Here is an 18,234-nt window from a genome sequence, read left to right as displayed (position 1 = left end):
TAAGGTAAATTCACGAAGATTGGACAATTGTCATTCACATCGAGTATGGATATTTCAACACGCACAATAGCACGCCGCATCTGTTTGTATTTTTCGTATAACAGTAAAGAGCGTGCTTCGACCACTATTGTGTAACTGTCTTGACTTTCGCGATCAAAAGGTAAACCGGTCGTTTTTATAGCACCCGATGTCTTGCCGATGACAAACATTTTTGTGGGACTCAGAATGGTGAATTCGATATTTTCATGCAGTAGATTACCCACAACATTAACCAGCCCTACCGTGACAATTTTGGAAGAATTTTCGATTGTTGAAAATGTGTAGAATGGTTTTTGGAAAACAAAGCCAGGTGTGGTTAGGGTTTCAATGTTTATATCAATTTGTGCAATAGCCGAATATAGGCCATCAGAAGCGCGAATGTGTAGGGTATAAAATGTGTCCAAACGCGTTATGTCCCTAAAAAATTAAGGAAAAAAACTATAGTTACCCTGTGAACATTAAATGTAATATATTATAACATATGTATGTACATTCGATGGTCTTAACAAAAAAGTTGCGGTTTTCCAGCGCAATTATAAAACTTATTATATTTAAAGAATTACGTCAAATATTTCGGAAAAATATTAAAACTAACGTGAGCTGGACATATTTGAAAATACTCCCAAAACCAATTTTTTTTTTTTGATAAAATTAGGTTTTAAAAATATGTATTCCAAAAAATTACCTCAGATTATAGGAGTGTTTAAGCTTAAAGGTCTGAATAAAAATGTAAAAAAAAATTTCAACGGAATCAAAATAATGAGATTTTTTAACCTTTTTTCTAATTGGTTCAGTTCACGTAAATCCTAAAATTCGTTCGACATTTTTTGACGAAAGTCTTAAAATAAAATAAATTCTTCAATTCCGATGGAAAACAGTAGTGATGAACCCTAATTTACATAAGTCTACTTCAAAATAGCGTATCCAACCAAGTTAGTTCGGAGGCGCTCAGTTCGAATCCGAACTTAGTTCATTCGTGCCAATACCAAAAATACTGAAAAACTGCTTAAAATTTTCAAACTACGCACTTTTACATTTTAATCTAATCTTTATTAAAATCGAATCGAGATCGAAAGAATTCCAAAAAATACCAAAAATATAAAATAAACTTATTAAAAATTAGTACTAAAAATGTATTTAAAACTATGATAACATGTAAACATTGAAAAATACAATATGAATGAGAAAAGCTGGCGTGAAATAAAGTTTCTAGATTTTATTTCAATACAAAAAATAAATGGCATGAAATTTTAAGAAAGCATTTTAGAAAGTGCGCGTAAGATTTTCTTCAGGAGAGACTTTTTTTAGTTTCTATCAAAAATTGGACTAATAAAAGTAAACTATAGATTTTAATTAAAAACTAAAATTGTCAGTGGAAAGGTACGAAATGGTGAAATTACGTTTCAATAAAAATAAATTAATTAAAAAACCGAGAATAAAATTATAATTGTTTCAATCAGCTGTGTTAAAATAACGCATTTTACATTTTTTAGATAAAAATTACACCTAAAAAAGTTGGTGAAGAAAAAAAATTACATACACTGAAATTTTTTCAATTTGAGTTTTAATAAAAATTAAATTTTTTGCCTAATTTCGAAAAATTGAAAAAACTCTATTACGTAATTTTTTATTTTGCTAAAAAATTTACTCTGAAAAGGTGTTGTTTAAAATTAAGTTTCAACAAAAAAAAATTATAATTAAAAAATCGAAATTTATTTATTTTTTTTTTCAACTAAAAGTGGACTACTAAAACATTAAAAATTTTTTAATTACACTAAAAAAATTTAAATGTAAAAAGTACACTAGATGCCTTTTTAATTACAACTGGATTGTTTCTAATTTAAAATAAATTTTTTTTATCTTAATTCGAAAAAATTATAATTTTTAATTTTATTACAAAAAAACTCGCAAAGTATTTAAGAACAAAGTTTAAAAAGGGAAATAGAAAACTACTCCTAGGATTTTCTTCAAAAAATGAAAAATTTTTAGTTTAAATCAAAAAATTATGGGAAAAGTATAAATTTTAGACTTTAAATTAAAATTGCAATGTAAAAAAATTACAAATTTTTAAACCGAAAATTATTATTTTTTACTTTCAATCAACTGTAGTAAAATAATACATTTTTTTAGTGGCTTATATAAAAAAAAAAAACACTGGAATTTTTTTAAACTAAAGTTTTAATAAAAATTAGTTTTGTGCCTAAAATCGAAAACTAGAAAACCTCGTTTACATAATTTGTGTTCAATTACAAAAAATACACTGAAAAAGTGATTAAGAAGGAAAAAGAAAAAACATTGCATTATACATATGGATTAATAAAAGTGGATTTGCAATTGTTAACGACAATTTAAAATTACAATTTAAAACACAACTGCTTTTAAATAGTTGAACTCTACTGGCTTTTGAAGATTTTGATCCAGTTTTAAAGTAGGGGTCTTCACAGCGGGCTTGGTACTCGGTGTTCAGTAATGTATTTTGTTTGTATAAATTATTTTCTTATCGATGTACTTGTTACCGAATTATCGTGAAGGAAGCTTGATAATTTTTCTGATAGTTGGTAAGCTGCAATCAGCTGTTCGATATTTATTCAATTTTAAACCCGCTCGCTGCCGAAAGGCATAACGCATATGAGTAAAGTAAATTTTCTGTTACAATTTATGTTTTTTTTTTAGAAAAAAAAAACTACGAATCCGCTTTTAGTAAACATAGTTTAGCATGCTAACAAAAGAAAATCAAAAAGACGTTCACAGTTGAATCAATTACCGAGTGCCAACCAGCAATTTACCAAAACTACCAAAATGGACGTGCATACATACATACATATTTAATTAATGGAAAAACTAAAATAAAAATTGTCATTACGGGGGAAAAAATCTTCAAATCGTCATAGAGCTAAAAAAAAAAAACGTCAAAATGATGACGAAATCGTCAATTCGGCAACACTGCTAACCGAATCTAAATTACAACATATGTATGTAGGAAACACTATCATAATTTCTATATAAAATGAAATGTGTACCATTAGTGCCAATGAATTTATGTACCTTGTCGTTACGATTCCCGTTGTAGCATCGATTTCGAAACAACCATCTGGATTTCCATCAATAATGTCATAACGTATTTTCGTATTTTCATCCAAATCGGCATCGGTAGCATTCACTTCAGCTATCATGATATTTTCATATGTGGGTTGATACAGGGTGACATTCATGTAGTTTTTATTGAAAACCGGCGGGCAATCGTTGATATTTTCAACATCGATATGTATAGTTGAGTGATATTTGGCATATAATTTTGGTGTGCCCAAATCGTTAATCTAGCAGGGAGAAAGAGAGAGAAAAAAAAGAGTAAGTAATGATAAAAAGAGTGATCGGTTTTTATGAAAGGGCAAATAATAGGTTGGGCTACATAACCACTCTGATGGAAGAGATAAGTGAATAGCTTCGGGAAACCTAGTATATGCAAACTTACGCAAATGTTTAGAGCAGCGGGTATATATATTTATGTGTATAGTGTATTTATATTTATGCGTATAAGTATTAATTATACATAAATAATAGTTATAAACTTACCATAACGTCAAATCGAAAATATTTATTTTTTTCATAGTCCACTTGTTTCAACAGTTTAATAGCTCCCGTAGAGGAATCGATTTCGAAATATTCCTTAGCTTGATTATTTAAAATTGTAAATTCAATCATACTGTTAACGCCTTCATCTAAATCCTTTGCTGTTAATAGAAGTGGTCTGTAGAATACAACAAAAAGAATACGCATTAGATTCTGGGTATATAAATATTTTACGAGTGAAGATTATCTGGCGATGATAGGATTCCCACCAAAATTTAAAAAAAAATATCCAAGTCTAAAAATTATAAACCTTTTGGAGACGATTAGAGCAGAGCGGGCTGCTTCCAACACACGGGGCGAGTGCATTTTTAAGTTTTTCATACTTTTTATGTGAGCATGCACAGCAAAAAATCTTACTCTGGCTAACACTAAGCTCACATTTCCTCTGCTCAATAGCGAACTTCCCTCCGAAAAAAATAGTAAACTCATCTTTAATTATACAAAATCGCAACGTATGTATGTACATACATATCTACATACATATATACATATTTTCTACTAAATGAAATACACTACAGAAAATATATGCATCTAATTTTTATGTATGGTAGATGGCCCAAAATGATATAAAATCGGTTTGCAAAGCGTGCTGCAGGAAGTTTTCGGCACATGTCCGGATATGAAGAGATTTTTGTATTTCTCCTTCTTGCGCAGCAAAGCAAAATGGTTATACGTATCGAAAGCGGTATCGGGATCCTCGCACATTTTTTCATAGGTCATGTCTATGTCTCGACCGTCTACTTGCACAGCCATTTCACGTACCACATTACGTTTACGAAATATGCGTCGTGGTCGAAACCGCTCTCTTCTGCTTGGTATGGGTGGCATTTTTTGATTTTTATTACTTTTGATTAATAATTTTTTTATTTATTGCTGACTCTGTTGAAGGCTTTGGAAATGAATTTGAAAGAAAACGAGTTGCCGTGGTGGTATTCATGATAAAAACATTACAAGGTAAATTCATTCTCTCAATTCGTCGGCCATGATTTTGTTCTGACGTTTGCCAACATTTTAAAATCATATAAAATTGAAAATAAAAAAATTAAATTGTTCACAATTGTTGTTGTTTGAGATTGAAAATGAGAATGTGTGTGTGAGTTTGAGTTTTGATTTTAAAATTATATTGTTGGCAAACGTCAGACTGCCTCTCAATGGTTTTACCTTGTTATGTTTTTATCATGGTGGTATTTATTTTGTATTTATTAAATTGCAGCTAAAAAAAATATTTATTCCTTCCGCAGGGACAGAAAAGAACCATTAAATACCAAGATTTTTAATTTTTAGATATTTAGATATTTGCCAAAATCGTTAATTTTTTATTTATATTTTTATTTTTGACTCAAGAATAATCGTTAAAATATTACTTAAAAAAAAAAAAAATAATAGTCTAGTTAGTGTAGACTTAAAGTAACATACGTAAGAAATCGCCAATGATTGCTCAACACGTCAACTTAGCCAGAAGCAAAAATATTTTGTTCTTGTATTTTCCTCTTCAACTCATTGTCACCCCATAGCCCATAAGCTCCATAAAAAAAAAACCTTTAACAAAAATATATTGCTTTGTCCAATATATTAGGTTACGTTACGTTAAGTGTAGACTAGCTGAACCTTAACTTTATTTTTGGAATTTAATTTTTGCGATAATTTTTAGAACTGCACTTTAGGTGCCTACGTTTGTGCGAAACTTCGAGACGTACGCCACAAATTGGTTGATACATATTTTCCATACATACATACATTCCGGTTGATTCTCGATAAAGCTACAGACATACATACGTACATATCGTCCTTAAAAGTACAAAACCGCGTATCAACAAAATGCGCGTTTCAAGATAATGAAAAACCGCGTATGCGAGGTTGCATAAATTATTTTTTTAGAGAGTAAAAATAGTCATATTTCAAAATGGTTCTCTCTTTTGTAAAGCAATCCTTTTTCTGGCTAGTATATTTCAGGACGAATGGATAAGGATTGAGCCAAGAGCTTGTGCGAGCAAATCCAATTTTTGGCAGCAAATGTCAGTTACGCGGTTTTGCAGAATGACGATACGCGGTTTTGTACTTTAAACGACGATATGTATGCACATAATATGATTACAAGTGGCATAAGAATTTACCTCTTTTGTGGATCATTTTTTCGAAATACGAAGGAACCAACTTTAGCAACCTCCGAAATGGTGCCATTGTATGTAGTTTTTTCGAAATATGGTTCATTGTCGTTAATATCTAAAATGTGAATGATTATATTGTGCGTGGAAGTAGCTGATGCCATATTCGTTGCGATAATGGTTAGATTAAATGATCTGTGAAGATAAAAAAGATTTATAAATAGTATTTAGTGTTTTTTCTTTAAGCTAAACAACGTTTTCTTGCTTACTTATTCTTCTCATAATCAATGATGTCATTCGCCGTTATCACACCTGTCGAGGGATTGATACGAAAGCTATAGCCATCGTCGCCATTCGCTACCTCATAGAAAACAGATGATGAAGAACGTGCCTCTACTTGGCAAACAAATGTGCCAACGGGTATGCTTTCATAGATTTCAATCACATTCAATGGCGCCATGAAGATGGGCGGATCATTTTCGGACATAGTCACAATAATGTGTAGCGGCATTTGTGAGGAGAGCGGTGGTTCGCCGAGATCTATGGCCTTGATTTGCAACATATATTCTTGCATTTTATTAATATTCAATCTCTTGGCCAACGTAACAATACCCATCGTTGAATCAATTTCAAACGTATTGCCAATATTACCAGTTATAATGGAATATTTCACTTCAGCATTTTTACCACTATCCAAGTCCAAAGCGGTTAGCTCGGCCACCTTTGAACCGATCGCTGCGCTCTCCGGCACCTTACTTTGCACAATTTTGCTCATAAATTCTGGATGATGATCATTATGATCATGCACGGTTATCACGATTTTCGCATAATTTCGCTTGGCGGGAGTACCTTGATCCTTAGCGATTACTATCAAAGTGTGATGCCTATTCTTTTCATAATCCAAACGTTGTGTGACCAGCACATTGCCACTGATGGAGTCTACACGAAATAATGCGAGCGACGATGGATCTTGTGCGGCATGGAGTGTGTAGAAAATTTTATTATCTTCATCTTTATCTGTTGCATGCAGTTGCATAATAATGGCTTCCTCTTCGATATTCTCGGATATATTTACATAGTATATATCTTGTGTGAATTGCGGACGATTATCGTTGATGTCGACAACGTGTATATACAAATTGGTGTTAGTGATATGTGTGCCATCGGTAACGCTAACGGTTAAGTTGTACGAATCCTGTGTCTCACGATCCAAACTTTTCGATAGTAAAATGTGACCGTTATCTTTACCAATGTAGAATTCATTGCGTTCGTTGCCACCTGTTGTAAAAGAGAAAAAGAGTGTTTATAGGATTTGGTATCGATATGTTTCCGTTATCGACTTAAATGTCGTTATATTTTCAGATGTCGGAAAATTCGATGCAAATTTCTTTGATTTTTCTAATATTTAAGGATAAACTATATAACTCAATCCTTATGTGTAAAATAAAATTGAGATAAAAAATCGATAATAGCTGTAAAAACTATGTGGATAAAAATATCTACAAATAATTTACGATATCGATATATAATATCGATAAATACTTAAAATTAACCGATAATTATTTAAAGATCGCGATTTATTCTTATATATATAAATATGTATGTATTAAACCAATTTAGGGGGAGTTATCACTTCAAAGCTATGCACCCAACATTGTGTTTCACATAAAAATCTCATGAGCTCTGAACATAATAGAGTTCTTCTCTTCTTCTACTTGTTTTACTGCCCCGCACACTTACCAGTCAAGTTATACCACAAATGATCGTTGTCCTCATCACTCGCCTGCACAAGCGCCACCAAAAAACCTGGCCTATCACTTTCTGTTACATCTATACGACTATCATCTGCCTTTATAGTGGGTGCGTGTGGTGAATTCGTAGATATAGATATGACGACTATATTTAATTTGGCATTTTGACTACGTTTCGGATTTCCATTATCTTCAGCGCGTATATTCAAATCATATTCTGCATCATTTTCGAGTGGTTTCATCAAATAAATGAAACCTGTATCGGGGTCCATGCGAAAACGATTCTTGCCCTTACCCGATTTGATATAGTAAGTAATGCGTCCATTTTCGCCGATATCATTATCTATTGCGCGAGCCTAGAAATGGTAATAGCTAAATAAAGTCTACACAACCTTTTTAATCTCCTTTATAATTTAAATACCTGGAAAATCGTTTCATTTATATCTACAGTTGAGGGAACTTGAATTTTATAAAAACGCTGCTCGAATTCTGGGCTATGATCGTTGATATCTTCCACTGTAACAACAACTCTTGTGGTAGAAGTCAGAGCGGGTGTGTCGTTGTCAGAAATGGAAATCTACAATGGAAAGATAAGAGATGCAGTGTTTTTTTATTGCTGGTATTTTATATATAGATTGGGCAATAAGCTTGACTCTGAGTACCTCTAATATATGCTCTGCTTGGTTTTCTCTATCCAATTTTCTTTCCGTGGTTGTTAGATCACCTGTAAAATAATGTTTTTAACTGCAGTTCAGCACTATCAATTGCATAATTAGTTTACCTGTAGTTGAATTTAATTCAAAGAAACCTTCCGGATTTCCCGACGTTATGCGATAAGTGAAGAACTGAGCTGGGTTTTTGTCATTGTCGAAAGCATTTAGTTGAATAACCGGTGTATTCTCTGGACTACCTTCCAAAACCGACACGTAATAGACTGGTTTATCAGTCAGCGGCACATTGTCGTTCTCATCCTCCATCTGAATGTTGACCTGGATGATGTGAAATTTAAATAAAGAAATATTGCGTTAGGGGGGTGAAGTTTTAGTATCAGAAATATAACACTTTAACATAGTGAATCATAAATTTGGGCAGCACTATATTGATTTATTCCGTCAATTGGCAGGCCCAAAGCTGGATGGAGCATTAGAAGAGCCATCAGATAACTATGTTGACCAAGCGATTAAGTGGAGTACTTGGTTCGCATAACTACGATCGATAATACTAAAACCACGGTTAATGGGATCAGCTTCAGTAACTATAAAAGTCAAGCAAGAGCTGCGAAGATACATATAATCTGGTCAGTGATTATTATTTGAGAGCACCTAACCAAGACAACAAACCACTCAAAATGCCTGCAAAACCCGATGGCTGAGGAAATATGTATCAGAAAACATGACGACACGTGGACCTAATCTAGCAATGTATGTATGTATATCTTGAAATCTTGATTGCGATACACTTTCCAGTAACCCTTGCCTATGCACTGGTAAAATGTGTACGTTTCAGACGTTGTGGACAAAAATTCAGATGAACAGGCCTATTCTGCTTGTTACCGAACATTTTGACACCAGAATATTTTGTTACCAAAAAATAACACCACCATTCCGCAATTCAGCGTACTTTGGTAACAATTTAATCTATTCAGCAATTCAGCTATGAAGTTTTGCATAAATTCTGGTGTTGCATACTTCAAGGGGCAATATTTTGTTACCTGCTTATGAGATGGTAACGAAATTGGGCAATGCGCAGAATGCGAAAAGGTTTTAAAAATTACCAGGAACTTTATTTACCAGTAACAAAATACCAACGCAATAGGCCTGGAAGGCGCAAGAGTAGGCCATGCGCGCACCGCAAATCTTCATTAATATATATACTTACATATATATATGTTCATATGTATTACATTTACCTGCACACAACTGCTTAACGGTATAATAGCGTGATCTTGAGCGCAAAGCGTAAGCCAGTAGCTAGATTTTGTTTCGGCATCCAAATGAGACAAGGTGCGTATTATACCTGAAAATAAATAAGCCTTCAATTAAAAAATGTAAGTAAGTAAATAAATAAAATCAATAATAAATAATAACCAACGCGAATTACACATGTAGCAGTGTTCAAGCATGATTCAATATCTAATAATCATCATTGTGTTCAAGAAAATAGTTTTAAACTTTCAACAAAAATTCAACTATTTTTCACCAAAATTTCAAATTTATTATTCACAATTTTTAGAACTATTAGGTAAGCAGTTTTATAGTCCATTAAATTTGAGTTCAATAAAGCGCAAGTTTCAAGAGGGTAAGATTTGATTTTTAATAACTTTTTGCAAGCTTCAACAAAAAAAATCTCAAAAACCAATGAAACGAATTTTTAGCCACTTCATACCTACACTTATTGTACTAAAAATTAAAGCGCTATAAAACTCCATATTCAAAACCTTTCTAAAAATTATGATAACAAAGTTTTAAAGTTTTTTGAAAATTTTTTAAGGTTTGTTGTATTTATGGAAACTTTGCAACTTTGATTCGCATTGCTTTTGCTGTAATATTAACAACACTGCCGGAACAAAGTATTGGCACAGCAAATTTTTCACAATATGTGCATCAATTTTCATTCTAATATTTTTCCGCTGATTTCATACAAAAATATGGTTCGTTCTAACATAAACATATAATTCCTAAACTTTGTGCAAAGCTAGCGAAAATTCAGCAAATTTTCATAAATATGTTCAACTTTTTAATCGGATTTTTTAGAATCTTTTTAAGTATGTAGATTTGTAGCCCCATCAATTTTATTATAACAAAGTGCAAGTTTTAAGTTGATTTTTGGCAATTTTTGTTACTCAGTCTCTTCTATACAAAAATTTGTTTTTGAAAATACTTTATATGGAAAAAATGCAAAACACCTTCAACAAAAAATTCTCAAAAATCAACGCGATTTTTGACTAACTCCGAACTTGCATTTTTTACTAGAATTTAATGAGCTGCAAAACTGCATACTTACAAAAATACTAAAAAAACTGATTAAAAAGTTTAAAATTTTGATGAAAATTTGCTGGATTTTCGCGAGTTTTGCACAAAGTTTAGGAATTAAAATTTTAAGTTTTTTGTTGTTGAATGAACCATATTTTTGTACAAAATTGCCGGAAAAATATTAGAATAAAAATTGTTGCATATATTGTGAAAAATTTGCTGTGCCAATACTTGGCTACGGCAGTGTATGTATTTTTTTACAAAAGAAAATTACCCACCATGCAAAACATGAGAAATAGGCAACAATCGTCAATGGCAACAAATTGGCGACTCTCCGATTTATTGCTGTGGTGACAAATCGGCAACATAAATTCTTTCATGTCAATTTTGGAATAAATAAGTTATAAAAAATTCCCAAACTTATAAATTTCGCGTCAACAGTATTATGGAAAATCGTTTAATTTTTACCAAGGACAAAATTGAAAAAATAGGAAGCCCCTTAGCGAAAGAAAGTATTAATTCCGTTTCTAAGTTCCAATTTTGTATACAAAAAATAATTGAAGTATTAAAAAGAATAACATTTTTCAAAATATCGCCTGAAGCGATAAGAAAACGACTCGCCCAGGCGAGTTGCCTTCGGCGGACGTTTTAGCGCGACTGGTAATAGGAAATCGATACGATGGCAATATTACCGGCAATAAATTGGTTTCCGAAAGCGAGACGTTTTCTTATTGCCGGCAACAAAAATTGTTTGGTGGGTAAAATTAAATAAAAGGAAATTAAGTTGCCAAAACCTAGCAATACGTCACGCTACTATATGTAATTGTAAATAAGCACTGCTGGAGATTTCTACTTTATTTAAGCACTCAACTTACCTTCATCGTTCACCGCAAATACTCCCAGCCCATCACCGCCACGTATGCTATAGGAAATCTTTGAATCCGGTCCATTTGTGTCTGCATCTTTGGCAGTTATATTCATTACGAAACTACGCTCCGGCAGATTCTCTTTCACCTTCCCCGTATACACGAAATCATCGAATTCCGGCGCAAACCTATTCTCATTCACATCGATGATCTCAATCACAACTGGCATATCCGTGGTTAGTGAAGGTGTACCGCGATCTATGGCGCTCACAATTAAATTGTGCACCTGCCGTTTTTCATAGTCCAGATAGCCTAAGGTTCTTATAACTCCCGTGTGCTTGTCGATTTTGAATAGTTCCTCAACGACGAGATCCTCTTTTATAGAGAAAAATATTTCACCATTCGGTCCGATATCCACATCAGTCGCCTCGATTGCTGCTACCACAGTGCCGCGCGGTATGTCTTCACGTACTTTGAATATGAATTCCTGCACACCAAATATTGGCGCATTATCGTTGATGTCCTCTACGAGTATATTTATCACTGCTTCGGCGCTGAGCGATGGCTCACCATTATCCTTGGCTATTATGTGCAACACATATGTATCCAATTTCTCACGATCCAGCGCGTTTGTCAAATAAATGCAACCTGTAGTGATATTCACGTAAAAATCTCGCGTTTCAGTCTGCATTATGTAGGTTATTTTAGCGTTATTCTCTATATCAGCATCCGAGGCATTTAAGCAAAATATCAATGTACCATTAAATGCATTCTCTGGAAGATGAAAAGTTGCTAGCGATTTTTGGAAAACTGGACGATTATCATTGCTATCGAGTAAGAAGACAGGCAGCAGTTTCGATTGAGACTTCTGTGGCTGGCCGAGATCGAAAACTGTTATGTTTAAGACATATTCGTCTTGGCGTTCGCGATCCAGATAACCGATTATTTGCAGCTCACCACTGTCGGGATCAATACGAAATACCGAATCGTTGTCACCATCAGATATGGCATAAACCAATTTGCCATTGTAGCCCAAATCACGATCTCGTGCCTTAATCCACATCACAGTTTCACCCAACTCAATGCTTTCGTTCAGGCGCAGCTCGCGTGGAAAGTCTATAAACTCCGGCGCGTGTATGTTCTCGCCATAACGACTCGGCGTCAGACCCAGATCGTTGATGAAAGTTTTTTCATGTACATTGGCATTATTTCGCTCCGCTGCTGCCAAATTTTCTGCCAGTCGTCGGGAGACACCCGTTTCACGACATTCAAAACTGCCATAGCCGTTAAACATATCTATATGCTCCATAAATACACTTTTCTCATCACTCACAATATCAATGGCAATAGTCATTTCATCTGAGAAATGTGTGCCGTCGGTAGATGAGACATTTATGTAGCGTGTGGCTACAGCAATATCACTTAGATCACAACCTATCGAAAGTACACCCGTAGTGGGATCCAAATTAAAGCAGCCATCTTCATTGCCCGATATCAGGCGATAGGTAATAAAGTCGCCAGCATCGAAGTCTATTGCCGAAAGTGTAAATATTTCCGTGCCAACTGGTATACTCCGCATAACCTTGCCAACGCAATTAACACGCTCGAACTGAGGCCGATTATCATTGATATCTTTAATTTTGATTAGAAGCTCCAATTCGGTTTGTCGCCGATACGGCAGTCCCCAATCTGATGCGCGTATGCTGAGCACATACGTGCGTCGCATGGTTTCATAATCGATTAGTGTAGTTGTTTTGAGTTCCCCCGTAAAATGATCTATTTCAAAGGGTACCTCATTCAGATTAGCTATACTATATGATATGTATGCATTCTCGCCAGTATCTCTATCACGCGCTGTCAACTTGACCACAAAAGCGCCAGCCATTTCATTCTCATCCAATTCGATGGTCGTATTCATCGGTTCGAATATGGGATCATTATCATTCATATCCTGTATATTCACTTTCACCTTTGCCGATGATTGTTTGCGGAAGCCGAGATTAGCCTGATCAATGGCAGAGACAGTGAGTGTGTAGAAAGATTTGCTTTCGGCATCGAGTGGCTTTTGTGTATATAACATGCCCGAATCGGGATTTATTCTAAACTCGCCACCCTCATTGCCACCCACTATCTCTAAATAGACCATGGCATTCTTACCCAAATCGGGATCAGTCACTTTCAGTCGGATGACAGGCATATTTGGTGGCGATGTTTCGGGTATTGAGATTTCATATAAATGCTTAGTAAATACTGGTGCGTTATTTCGTTCCTTAATGAAGTGTACTGGAATGGTTTTATAGCAATGCCGCATGGGTACGCCCTTATCTTCGGCTCTTAGTGTGAGATTATATTTCATGGAATCATTTAGTCTAGCAAACTTGTTTATTTCGATATAATATTCGCCGATATTAGGCGTGGGTGTGATAATGAAATTCCCATCGGGATCACCATCAACAATTTGTAACTTATTTATTTCGCCATGTTTGCCAGTATCATTGTCACTGACCTTAACCATACCATAAATATTAGAACTAAAATTCGACGTTATACTGGAAAAAGTCTTAAAATATATTTCTGGAGTGTGTAAATTAACCTGGAATTTGGAAAAAGAGATATAGTGTATAGTAAATTAGCGATACTAGAAGGCAGAGATGTTTTTAAGAAAATATATTAGGTAATTTTGGCTTTTAGTTTTCAGAAATTAAAAAAAAAACTGAAACATTTCTAAGATACACGAATAGTCCCGAAAAAAACTCCGCAAAGTCACGATAAGTATGGGAAATGCTGAAAATTTTTTTGGGAACCTAAGAAAATATTTTTCCAAGCCTATTTTGGATGGCTGCACACGAAAACCATACCCATTTTTCTTTTCAAAAAAGCGTTTTCGATAATTTTTCGAAAAACGTGTTTTTGGTACTTTTCGCAGCTATTCGTCAATATCTCATGAAAAAATCAACGTAGGCGAACTAAAAATCAAAAGTTATTGATGTGCCCTTTACAAAAATATATAATGTACTTTTAAAATTCGATGTAAAATATAAACCACTTCAGTAAATTTTGAGCCTAAGATTATGAAAATCGAATCAGAAATGTAGATGTTATGGAGCGCTGAGTAAAAATTTTATCTTTTGTAAAGGGCACATCAATACCTCTCGAGCCGTAGGTCGTTGGTCGATGATTTTTTCACGAGATATGGACGAATAACTGCGAAAAGTACTAAAAATCACGTTTTCAAAAAAAAATAATAATTCTCGAAAAGGATATTGTTTTCGTGTTCAACGACCCAAAGTTTGCATAGGAAATTCTCTTTTACAAAGGTTAATTTTTCGTGTAAACTTGTGTAATTAAGCTGTCGAGTTTCTTTAAAAACAAGCCTCGCTTTTCACAGACTCTTTTCATGTAAAATATTTACATATGTATATGTATGTATTTGGGTCAGTCCGTTTCGATTCGACTTATTAGTTGTTGGAACCAACCATTTTGATTTTAATGAAAATTGGTTAGAACTTTTCCTTTATCATACAACGAAGTTCTGCCAAAGGAAAAACTTTTCTTTCGAAAGATGCAAAATTCTATATTTCACAATTTCCGGGACTTTGCAAGTTTAGTGTTTTAATATCTCAAAAACTATTATAGGCCCGAAAATTGCTCTGGTTTTGTTTTTAAGGTGATATTGAGGGCTATAAAGAAAAAAATTTATAATAAAAAAGGCGAAAACCAAAAAAAAATACCGAATTTGAAAGTAAAAAAATTCCAAAAGTAAAAACTTACTTATAAAAATTTTTGACAAAATAAAATACACTACTACCAACTGATTTTTTTGCAAACTCTTGAAGAAGGGTATGTCAAACAATTTTAATTTAAGTAAATAAAAGTTTGAATATGTACAGCTTTAAAAGAACCCCTTGAAAACTTCAGGATCTTTTGATACCATTAGAGGTATTGTAAAAAAATTGCCAAAAATTTATACACATATGTAAGTTTTTGCTTTAACGATTTTTTTTTTTTTATTCCAGAATTAAGTAACATTTTTATTTTTCGAATTTTCCTTAAGTATTTTTTTAAACAACAACCATTTTTGTACCTATTAGATATTAAAAAAAAAACTTGCCAAATCAGGTAGATTGCGAAATTTTGAACATTCACAAAATCCAAATCGAAAATGGTCGATTCCAAACCTTGGTCGATTTGACATGGATTGATCCATTTTGTAATACTAACTTCGCTACTTACTTGTTCTACTGTTATGGATACTTTCGCCTTACTCGATTGATGATTATAATGATTAATGGCAGCACCGCGATCATTCGCAAGCACTGTTAAATTATAATGGGAACTTTCTGTATATCTTAGCTGCCTATTTAACGTAATTACTCCAGTCGTCGGGTGTATCGAAAAGTATTCATTATCGATTAAAAAACTATAGTAGATTTCGCCATTTATACCCAAATCTGCATCCTCCGCAGTAACACGCAATATACTCCTGTGTATTGGCATATCTTCCGGCACGATTTGTGAATACTCAATCGGATAGAAGAGCGGACTTAAATCGTTACGATCCAATACACGTATATGTATTGTAGTTTCCGTCTCATCACCCATATAATCATCACCCAGATTATATTTGATCATCGCTCTTACTTTCAACAAATACTCTTCATTCTTTTCACGATTTAGCACAACGTTGCTAGTTCTTGTGCGTATAGCTAGAAATGCAATGCCATCAACTATACGTTCTTCAGCTTTAAATAGCTTATCACGATCTCCTGCTACGATGCGATACTTAACCTCAGCGCCCGGTATAATGGCAATGCCCATTATATCTTCATGTGCCAATGGTATCGCATATGTTTTGCCCACACTATTCTCGGGTATGGTGGCATTGTACAATTTATGTCGGAATTTGTACTTATTATTCAATGTGATATAGTTTGCAGTGCTATGCAGTGATGTTGTTGTCGCTGATGACGCTGCTGCCTCATTACTACTAATGCGCTGATGATGATGTGCTCGTTGATGTTGTTGCTGTTGCTGTTGCTCGGTTGGTTCGCGGACATCCGTTTTTAGGTAAGTTGGTTGCAAAAGGCAAAACCAAACTAAGATAATTGTCCATGTGGACATGGGCTGCTTTGGAGTCACGAACACTGCATAGCGTTTGATCTTCATATTACAAATACTATAAGAACAAGTTACATGGCATAATCCTGAAATAAAAAGGACATACATACATACATATGAAAATCAGTAAGTCAATTTAAACATAGAGGATTAAGAGTAAGGAATAGCAAAAAATTAAAATATAGCTAAGAGAATCTTAAAAAAAAACATACTTTAAATACAGCTTGGAGAGATATCTTCCAACTTGTTTAATTGTCGGTATACTAACGGATTTTTTGGGGTAAATTACCGTTCAATTTCTACAAGCGTGAGATTTAAAATCACTATATCACTGAATAGCTGTTTAATTAAAATATATATGATATGGTTTGCCACTTATGTTTAATTATTTATTTTAAAAAACTTCCAACTAAAATACAGTTCATTCTCTCACAAAACCCGTATAAACTCAATAGTAGGAGAGCCAGTTACATTTTTTCGTCATTATTTAAGTGACTAAAAATTACAGCTGATTTATTAGATTTTTTTTTTGTCGCGTTTACCTCCATACATATAAGTACCGAATAAACTCAATTTATTCGTATATGAAAGAAAAACGCAAAAGCTTCGGCAAAAAAAATCTAAAAAATTACGGTAATTTTTTGCCCAAAAAACATGACTAAAATTGAGTGGGCTATAAAACTGTGTACTCAAAAAAATTCTAACACTTCTGAGAAAAAAATTTTAAATTTGGGTGAAAGTTTGTTGCATTTTTTTTTTGTAGTGTTCTACAAAGTTTTAAACTTAGGTTTTGTTAGAGAATGAACTGAATTTTAATGGACATTTTTTAAAATAAGTAAATACGCATAAGTGGCAACCAATACTTTAATAACTTTAATAACTTTGAAATGGCGTGCTATAGATATGACCGATACTGCACGTATGTGGTAACATTTCAATTTTTGCTTATAAATCACTTCCGAACATACATTTTCTGATGTATACGAATATATATCGCTAGCTTAGAAAGAAAAGTTGCTAAGTCCCATTTTAAAAATTTTACAGGAGAGGAAAAAATCTTCCTATAGCCATTTTCTTTAACTATTTCGCAAGACTTTGAATCAAACATTTTGTGCGTTTAAAGCAAAGCAAAACTCCATAAGAATCAGAAGGATTCGATATTTATTAATAGATGTCGTATTATGGGATTTGTGGTGCTTCTTTTGGACTTAGCAAATTTTCCTTTTATTGCTTATGAAGAGGAAAAAATAAAACAAGTACCTTTATAATTTTCGAAACGATGGGTATTTGATTTCTTTAGCGTCCTTTATCAAAATATGAGTTTTCATAAAAAGTGGACTTAGCAACTTTTCACTCTGAGCTAGCGATATGTATATATACCGCACCAATTCATTTGGTATATTTCTTCAAAAATATTCCCCTGAAAGCTAGTCTAAGTCTAAGAAACTCATATTTTTGGTCGGGGAAACTGTCCCGTCTCTGAGGGATATGTTATTGGTAGAACAGATGACCGACGACACTCTCATCAGAATGACAGATCTTTTTTGAGCTCGCTAGATATACAAATAGCTATCGCCGGTATGATAAATAGCATTACGTCACGACCGATGCAATCGCTGGCAACGAAGCATCAGCACCTTTTCGCACGATTCATAAACCTACCGACTTTTCCTCGGCAGAACACTACGTAGATTTACCTATACATACGTGTACATATGTTCTTGGAGTGCAATGGGGTATAGTCGTTGCGCTG

The 18,234-nt window shown here is 33.7% G+C and overlaps 1 protein-coding gene across 1 annotated transcript in view; it reads right to left on the bottom strand.

Moving 5' to 3' along the window:
* LOC118740121 (fat-like cadherin-related tumor suppressor homolog) overlaps positions 1-16,567 on the bottom strand; it is a 56,036-nt gene extending 39,469 nt beyond the window's left edge. The window contains exons 1-12 of the mRNA XM_036471615.1: positions 15,597-16,567; positions 11,373-13,956; positions 9,435-9,541; positions 8,307-8,514; positions 8,188-8,249; positions 7,947-8,102; positions 7,515-7,881; positions 6,044-7,052; positions 5,784-5,969; positions 3,613-3,787; positions 3,085-3,356; positions 6-456 (exon numbers count right to left, since the gene is read on the bottom strand). Coding sequence (XP_036327508.1) covers positions 6-456; positions 3,085-3,356; positions 3,613-3,787; positions 5,784-5,969; positions 6,044-7,052; positions 7,515-7,881; positions 7,947-8,102; positions 8,188-8,249; positions 8,307-8,514; positions 9,435-9,541; positions 11,373-13,956; positions 15,597-16,529 — 6,510 coding nt within the window. The 5' untranslated portion in view covers positions 16,530-16,567. The remainder of the gene's footprint in view (positions 1-5; positions 457-3,084; positions 3,357-3,612; positions 3,788-5,783; positions 5,970-6,043; positions 7,053-7,514; positions 7,882-7,946; positions 8,103-8,187; positions 8,250-8,306; positions 8,515-9,434; positions 9,542-11,372; positions 13,957-15,596) is intronic.
* Positions 16,568-18,234: the final 1,667 nt, after the last annotated feature.

Source organism: Rhagoletis pomonella, unplaced genomic scaffold (genome assembly GCF_013731165.1).
Source record: "Rhagoletis pomonella isolate Grant_MI unplaced genomic scaffold, Rhpom_1.0 Rhpom_scaffold_00005, whole genome shotgun sequence".
Lineage (NCBI taxonomy): Eukaryota > Metazoa > Arthropoda > Insecta > Diptera > Tephritidae > Rhagoletis > Rhagoletis pomonella.
This window is presented reverse-complemented; position numbering and strand designations above follow the sequence as displayed.